The 8,903-nt window shown below is 40.1% G+C and overlaps 1 protein-coding gene across 1 annotated transcript in view; it reads right to left on the bottom strand.

The window, feature by feature from the left end:
- Positions 1–6,606, bottom strand: part of LOC129743418 (uncharacterized) — a 29,007-nt gene extending 22,401 nt beyond the window's left edge. Inside the window, exons 1-5 of the mRNA XM_055735452.1 lie at positions 6,240–6,606; positions 1,208–1,371; positions 339–1,142; positions 116–265; positions 3–54 (exon numbers count right to left, since the gene is read on the bottom strand). Coding sequence (XP_055591427.1) covers positions 3–54; positions 116–265; positions 339–1,142; positions 1,208–1,246 — 1,045 coding nt within the window. The 5' untranslated portion in view covers positions 1,247–1,371; positions 6,240–6,606. The remainder of the gene's footprint in view (positions 1–2; positions 55–115; positions 266–338; positions 1,143–1,207; positions 1,372–6,239) is intronic.
- Between the last annotated feature and the right edge of the window lie 2,297 nt (positions 6,607–8,903).

The following is an 8,903-nucleotide window of genomic DNA, read 5'->3' as shown; positions in this document are numbered from 1 at the left end:
GCCCGGCAGTAACTGATCCACCAGCAACGAGGACGCGGCGCCACTTTTAGCGGTCTGTTGAAAGCATAGAGAGTTATTAGTTTAAAAAATGTGTTCAGTATAATGTAGAACTTACACTTCGTCCTCCATCGTTCTGCTGCTCAACACCTCGCCTAAATGCTAAGGAATATCCTTTATTGCCGGGGTAGAGATTTAGGATCAAGGTGCTCAGATTCTCCCGCAGCACCAGTTTTTCCAGTAAGAACGACGTATTCCTCAAGTTCAACTGAAAGAAGAAGATGCCATCGAATTTGGTCATGGAATAGCTCTCAGAAAATCATTTTCCAGTGTCTACTTACCCTGTTAGTATCAGTATTGTCTTCGGCTAATAATTCGAGATACAATTCCCTAAGCTTCTCGTGTATGTTAAATCGGCCGCCACCGGCAGCGACATTTGGTGATGCAGCTGAGGAAGTGCCAGCCACAGCAGCAGAGCTAGTTCCGGCGGAGGGCGAAGCAGCAGCTGCTGCACCGTATCCATAGCTGCTACTACCACCACCAAACTGTTGTTGCTGCTGTTGATGGTGATGACTGCTGCTGCTTCCACTGCTCGTACCGCCGCCAATGGAATAGTTACATGAGCCAACGATGGAAGAACTGTTGATTGGTGAAGACCCTGAAGATGATGTGAACGATGCCCCGGCCAAGGAAGATAGTTTAGACTTTTTGGACGGGGAGCCACTGATGTAGCCGGAGTCAGTTGCTCCCCGCTTCTCGATGTGATGATGGAGGTGGTTTACATGGGGCAGGTTACTGCTGATGATCGAGGACGTGGAAGCGGACGCAGGTGAGAAAGAGGATTTGAACAGCTGGGCCGCGGTATTGCTTCCCGGTGGAACTTGGCATAGAGAGGACGCCGAGGGTGGGGTTGCCAAGAGCGTAGCAGGCGGTGAGGTCGAATGGATGCTGCCTAGGGTTGCATAGGACGAGGATGATGGTAGCGGGCTTGTGGCGCTGCTACTACTGCTGGTGTTGAACAGTGGCGTGCTATCGTTCAGAATAGGACTAGGCAAACTTGGATACTGCGGCGGTGGATCAATCAGGAGCGTCTGCTGACGTGAGGGAGATTTTCTCAATTTACAGTAAGCGTCGTTTAACATATACTAAAAAAATATGGAAGTGTTACGAAACTATTCTTTTAAATTTGTGTCAAGAAAATGTTACTTACATCTGCTTCTGGGCATGATGCAGATTCCAAACTTTGCATTGTGGTTTGTATAGGTTTATCGTTAATTCATGCATTCACACGATGGATTATTACAGCCTTCGGAACTGTGTTCGATTAGGACTCAAAGTAATATACAATCATTCGACATTTGGAGATAAGTTTTGCTGAAAAAGAAAGAAAGTCTTGGATTACTGAATTGTTTAAATTCAAATTTAAATAACTTAATATTTGCAAATCTCTCTTGTTAAATAAGGTTGTTCAATATATTGTTTTCCAAATCATAACATAATCATCTTAAAATAGTCTGTAGTGCATCGGTATTCGAATGTCGTCTCCCAAGTATTACCACATGGTAGTTGTCAAGTGTATGTATATGCATATTGGCGAACGAGACGAACGAGCGTTCTGAATAAGAGCCAACATAAAACCGAAAAGCATGATGCGGTGAGTGTTCTTATCCTTATCGATCCAACTTTTTAAGAAGAGATCCAAATTCGACGCCATCCTCAAACGAACGTCCTCGGTCATTCGTGATGGCAATGACCTACTAATCCGAGAGGGGGATGATTTAAAAGGCGATAGGAGTGAATCGGTGGATTATTTTTGGAAAGTCGTAGGAGCGTAGATAAATAATAAAGATTTTTCCGAAAGAATTAGTTAAGGAATTCACGTTTTATTTCTATCAATGATGTTCTAGAAGCGTCCTTTCGAGGATCATCTTTTCTCCCTCTTTTTGGTCATATTGCATCATGAAATGACACAAAAATGAGCAATGTGTAGACTTAAATCTAAACAAAAAACAAGTTTTGGTAATAATTGAAATAAAAAACAGCTGATATTTAAAGGATACCTGATACAGTCTGTCTATTATTTTACCGCAGCCTCTTTTATGATTACGTGAGATACAAAACAAATTCTTTGTGAGTTGGGTAGTGAGGGGGCTGGCATTTTCTCACTTTTGCTTCTCACAATGAACCCATTCATATCCGAAGGAACTCACCAATTGCCGGCGGTGCACTGAAAATCGAAAATACCCAAACTTGAGAACTGCCACCCGCCAAACCTAAGTTCAAGATTGACAACTTAAGTTTGTGAAAAAATCACAGCTTTCCAATAAGCCAAACTTGTCCTTCAAGCGAAGAACTGTTTTTTTGGGGGGTTTTTGTTGTAAGCGCATCTGATTCTGTTACCTCCATCGTGGCAGATTTAGGTTTAGGGGGTTAGTTCAAAGCGAAGAACTGTTTTTTTTGGGGGATAACTTTTATTCCCGCTTCATTCGCAGAAAGTCTCACTTATACGATGATGTAGCTACCTCTCTCAACAACTCTCCGGTGGTCGAGCGGTTAGCATCCTGAGATGGTAATCGCAAAGACATTGCAGGTATGGGTGTGATTCCTGTACCTGGCGATATTTTTTTTATTTTGATTTCCATTTTATTGTGGTATCAGATTTTGGGGGATGAGTTCTCCTTTAAGAGCTTAACTTTGAGCTATGCCACCAATAGCCAAACCTGTAGGGAGGGAGTTTCATTCGGGTTGGCGGAGAAAGTTCTCAAGTTTGGGTATTTTCGAGGTTCAGTGTGGGCTTCGGAAGTGTTGCCAGTTTGTTGGAAAACAAAATTGTGTACACTGGAATCTTTTTTAATTTTTATTTGCATATTTAAAAAAGAATATGAAAAAAAAGCAAAACAAAAAAATACAAAAAACAGAGAAAAAAAATTACAAAAAAAAACCACAAAACAAAAAAGTACATACAAAAACATAGAGAAATCTGCTTCAAAACTACGTGAAACGTTTAAATTTACGGGATGAATAAGCAAACAAGTTTAAAATCCCAGATAAAAGAAAAAAAAATAAAAGAAAAATGAAAAATTTCGTTCAACTCGAGTAAAACGCCAAATTGGATATTGAATTGATGCATTCTACGTTGGGGCTTTTATAATCTCCAGTACAAGAGCGATGCACTCATTTTTCGGTGGTACTAAAAACGATATCGCATATCAGAAAAGTCCCGATTTTTTTTTGTAGTTCTTGGAAGTTTTTGATGAACGAGCGATGATACTTATTTTTACTCAAACATCTAGTCCTTACTACGGTACGGGTATGAAAATTTTTTGAATGCGTTTTTTATTGTGTTTTACAGGATCGACCGTTTTCGATTTAGAAGGTGGCCGGGATGTTTAGGGGAGGTCAGCTCAAGGGATTGCAGTGGAGAGAGAATTCTTTGCATTTGGAATGGAAATGATCAAAATTCCACAACAGCTTAAGAAATCGTAACAATTTGCAACAATTAGCACATTTTCACTCTCTCTGAGCACCGGTTTCTCTCATTTTAACTGAATCCTTCTTATTCTCTCTAACAAATAGCAACAAATTATAACAAATTCAATCATTGGCTGCAAAATTTGTTTGATCATTGACGATGATTCTCCGTTTATCTCAGTCCCCTGGGTCAAATCTTTCGGCAACTAGGCAAATGGCTTGCCAAAACAAATATTTCCTAGCGAATTTCGAGATCATCTGCGTCCTGAACTTTTCGGGAACATCAAACTTATACTTGTTATACTTTTCATCATCTATCACGTAACAGTGTGGTTTGGTCAATTTTTGATATGCTTCTCGTTTCAATTTGGGGACTTCTGGACCTTAAACAAACGTAGTCCGACTCGTGTTTTGATCCCCTGCACGAAACACCCACTCACGTGCACATTTTTTTTACGAAGGTGTTTGGTTTGCGTTTGAAGGTATAGTTACCACGCGCTTGTGATCGTTTTCGTTGGGTTGAGTGCTGTTGAAATGAGTAATTCAACGCAGGTTCAGTCAGTGTTTTCTTTGCTTCAGTAACGTCCTTACAAAGCTACTCTCTACACTAGCGATCGCTAGTTCCACCAACGATAGTAAATACGCGAATCGCCTAATCGTGAGTTTCAACACCTCAATTCGCAGATTGAGAATGTTTAAGACCATCGTCGATTGTTGAACTTTTCCGCAACACCAAGTTACTTTCTACAGCCATCGAAAATTAGCAGTTGCATGCCGTCCAGCTTGAATTTGGAGTATGCAATGAGGTGAGGCTGGCAACTGACCTTCGCCTAAACAATCTTCCCCAACGTGCCAGAATACCTTCCAGCAGCTGGATGCGAGAACACGCACGCTGACCACAGCGCAGCACCACACCACGAGAGTAACTCTCTCGGTGATCAACTGCATCCAGACTCCGCTCCTGACTAAACTATCCGACCTCTGCGCTAGCGCCGCTAGCTGATCAATCCTGGTTTTGGATCCCGTGAGTTCTCCTCTCAGCCGTCGGGAACTAACTCATGCTATTAACCGCAGCGTAGCTCGTTACTCTAGCTGGTAGACTCTTTTGCGCTGGTAACTGACACACTTGCTAACCACAAGTTCCTGAGAGTACCCCTCTTGATATAACTCTTTTTCCACTTTCAGATGTTTCTGGATCCATAACCTATTGAAATGAGCAATTCAAGGCAGGTTCTGTGTTAGGAATAGAGTTAATTTAATTTTCTATCAGGGTAAGGTCCTTGTAAAGCTACACTCTACACTAGCGATTGCTAGTTCCACTAACAATAGTCAATACGCGAATTGCCTAATAGTGAGCTTCAACAAGTGTTTTTCCGTCGGGAATCGGACTTCCGACCCACACGCACCTGATGAAATCTACTGTCAGAATGTAAACAATACACATCAAATTATTTTCACGACAAAATGTCAGAGCAAAATCATTGTCTGCATATTTGAAGTCAAACACTTTTCTGAAACACCAGAATTTTGAATGACATCAAGTAAAGATGTAAGCTAAGAATAGTTCACATTGTTTTTTTTTTTTTTAAATTCGGTCTTCCGCTGGAATTTTCGGATGACACTTCCAACCCGGTGGCTTATTTTTGTGATGCAAAAATGCACATTTTCTAGAAATGCTGGAAGCACTGTTTGGTCCAAGGGAGAAGAGACATTAAAACACCACGCACAAACTTCGCTACCCTCTGTACATGTGATGATGAGTGATGACCTACTATTATCATTTGCTCATTCCGAAAAGTGAATGCCAATCAGAATGCACACACATGCTGGTACGTCACCATTGATGAAAAATAACACACTATTTTCCAGGCAGGCAGAATCAATTTGACTGGCGAAGTCAATGAACGATTCACCCACTACCACCTGTAACGGTGTGTGGACAAATGCCGCCTTTAAAGTTTATGGAAACCTAATTCTGTTTTCTCGAACAAGCCTCCCAAATGTCTCCCCTTAATCGCCGCGGCGATTGACAGCACCCCACCGTATACGTCATGCACTTGTTTTCCTTTTCGTACACAAACTTCGAGACAAAACAAAATTTCGCTTTTCTTTTGTTTTTTGTTGTCGATTTCACTTGTAAGGTTGGAGGCAATTCATATCTTGGGTTAGGAAAAACCTGCTGTATTTATGATTTCTCGTATTCGGTGAAGTTTTCCCTACTCAGCTTCGAGGAAATGTTTTCTTAACTCTTATCCAAGTTTTCCTTCACACATAATCAGAAAGAAAAAGTTAGAGATCCATTTGAGCTCTCAGAGGTCACAAGAAATTTCCACGGCAAATCCATCTTAGTATTTCACTTTTCGTGTTTCGCGAAAATGAAAGCAGCATAAATACTTGAAAGATGTTCTCCAATAATAGGTACCCACACTTCTACAACGAACACGACCTCATGATGACCATAGTGATCTAAAGGCGAGAGACATCCTCTTTTCACACATGCCTAGCTCTCAGCAGAAATCTTCCTGCTGCTTCGCAATGCTCCTGGCAGACAATGCCAGAGATACAATTCAACAATTTTTGTTCGCAAGAACCGAAAATAAACACAACGTATCATGCTTAAATTTTCGAAACACTCAATATGTTTTCAGCTGGATTAGCTCGTTAACCAGAAACAATCAATGAATAATTGGCAAACCCAGCCAATCGATGGGTAGAGCACAATAATGCTTCATCGCAGGACCATCAACAATCAGACACAAAAGACGTTTTACCGTATTTTCTTCTTGTGGTGTAGCTGCTTTTTTCTCAGCCCGAGCCACAAACCAATGGTGTGATGGTGAGCAGCAGGAAAAAAAAATCTCATAAGACAAATGCCTAATCCACTCCACAGATCGTCAACCGGAAGGACGAATACCAGTCCTTGAGCGAACAATTTCAACGAAACCGACCATAATCGACGGCACTCGACGTTAAACAACACAATTCGATCGGTCCCGGGACCTAAATCAGAAGCATTTTCGATTTTTCCATCCAAAGATTTGCTTCTGCAATGGACACACAATATTTAAGAAGGCTTTTCTCGTTTTCACACACTTCTCACATCCAATTTTGACAACTAACTGACAGATGCATGGGATAGATGTGTGGTGTTGTAGATGAACCGCAAAAGATGAGAAACTTTTATATTTCCTATACGTAGTTCATTCACAGGTCATACCCAGAAAACTCTCATCTGCTGACGTCAAAGTCGAATGAATGGTGCCGTTAGCAGGCGAATGTGCGGCAATTTCTGACATCAATGAGCCCCAACACCAGCGTAGATCGAAATAAACAAAACCTCTACCGTCGACTGTGATCTATTCACCATTCACCCATCAGCGAGCGAGCGATCAACTTTCTCAGCGGGCAACCACGAATCCGTATTCGGCATTCGGTTGTGTGAGTTCCTACATGTGATTTCTCTTCGTCCATTTATGCTGCTGCTGCTGTGTGTGAAAGTGTGTGTGGAAGAATCTGACGGCTCCTTTTGTGGATTTTAATGAATGAACACGCACCCCGATACGGGCGGCTAAAATATCACACGAGAACACACTGGGTAGTTATTGGAGTATTTTTGGGAAAAATGCAGTTCCCATAGCCTCATTTCGGTTATTCGGCTAGTGATACTTGCACTACATAATCCGAATCAAGAATGACCTTGACGTTCAGGCGCCGTTCTTTTTATAGGCAATTTGTCCGCGCATTTCGCGAAAAATGATCTACAATCCAAGTAGTCCGTTTTTCCACTTGATTCTGCATGTTCAGAATCACAGAACTTTTTTACTGTTCTGTCTCATCTGTATCCTACAATCTTAGGGGCCGTTCAAATATTACGTAACGCAATTTTTGAGTATTTTCGACCCCCCCTCCCCCCTACGTAACACATTGGTCTCGGAATTTCTAAGCAAAATCCACAAAGCGTAACAAACTGCTATACCCCCTCCCCCCCCCCCCCCCCTAAAAGCGTTACGTAATATTTGAATGGTCCCTTATGGATGTGGGATTATTCTTTATTCCAAGTTAGCTGTTTTACGTATTGCAATGTCCATTTCTTTAAGGTTTCCATGTTTGAACTGCCTTTGATGCTCAACTGTTGATTTTGTTACTGGTTCATTCTGTTGTAGAAAACAGAACGTTTGGTGTTCTATCGTTTTCCTCATTTGAAATTTTATTTTTCATGACGTTTTCGTCTTTTTCCTGCGTATGTTCATCACCGTACAATTTAGTATCTGATTTTTCGTCAGATTTTCATCACGTTCATCGTACGACCCTCGTCATGATTAGTCATATTTTTGTTTACTTTATTTGGTTTCAAACAATCTGTTTTATGTATTGTATTGCAGTTTCTTGAAAGAGTTAATGGTTAAAACTATCTTTGATGCTCGTCGGTGGTTGTTGAACATTTCCAATCCTTTGTAGAAAGAGAGCGTTTGCTCACCCGTTTTTTTTATTCGGCAATCGGTGCTCTTCTTGTTGTATTCGATTTGTTGGTGTGTTATAATTTACTATTGATCATTAAGTCGTACACTGCCGGCCAAAAGTTTGGGATCACCCGCTAAAAAACATGCAAATTTTGATCGTTCATATCTCAGCCGTCTTAGGACATATTGCAAATCTTCTGAACTCATTTGAAAGATAATGAGCAATAGCTATTTCGGAGTTTTTTTGCCCAGAAATAATGTTTTAGTTTTGCACCTAAAACTTAACCTAAATTTAGAGCATTTTCGAAAAAACGCACTCAATATTCAAAGCCGATCATCTCGCGATAGGGTGGACCAAATTTCAAAATTTGAGTTGCATTAGAATCCTTATTCTATACTTCTCAAAACACAATCAAAAAAATTTGTGCAAAAATTTAAGAATGTACTTTTAATTAATAAAATAGACACTCAAGTTATCGTCCAAAAGTTTGGGATCACCCCTAGTATGGTGTATCGACCAAAAGTTTGGGATCATTTTTTCAAAAACATGCAAATTTATCTCATTCATATCTTTCTCATCTAACATCGTATTGCAGATCTGAAGGGTGCATTTGAAAGCTTAGGAATTGTTTTTTCATAAATTCATTAAAAAATTATATTTTAAATCCATAACCATAAAAAATTCACCATCATAAGTGTGAATTTTCAAAAAACAATTAATTTCAAGTAAATCGTTTATGGTTATCACTTTAAAATATAATTTTTGTATGAATTTATGGAAAAACAACAATTCCTAAGCTTTCAAATGCACCCTTCAGATCTGCAATACGATGTTAGATGAGAAAGATATGAATGAGATAAATTTGCATGTTTTTGGCCAATACACCATACTGAGGGGTGATCCCAAACTTTTGGACGATAACTTAAGTGTCTATTTTATTAATTAAAAGTACATTCTTAAATTTTTGCACAAAA

Source organism: Uranotaenia lowii, chromosome 2, assembly GCF_029784155.1.
Source record: "Uranotaenia lowii strain MFRU-FL chromosome 2, ASM2978415v1, whole genome shotgun sequence".
NCBI lineage: Eukaryota > Metazoa > Arthropoda > Insecta > Diptera > Culicidae > Uranotaenia > Uranotaenia lowii.
The sequence above is the reverse complement of the archived record's forward strand: the minus strand, read 5'-3'. Positions and strand labels throughout refer to the sequence as shown.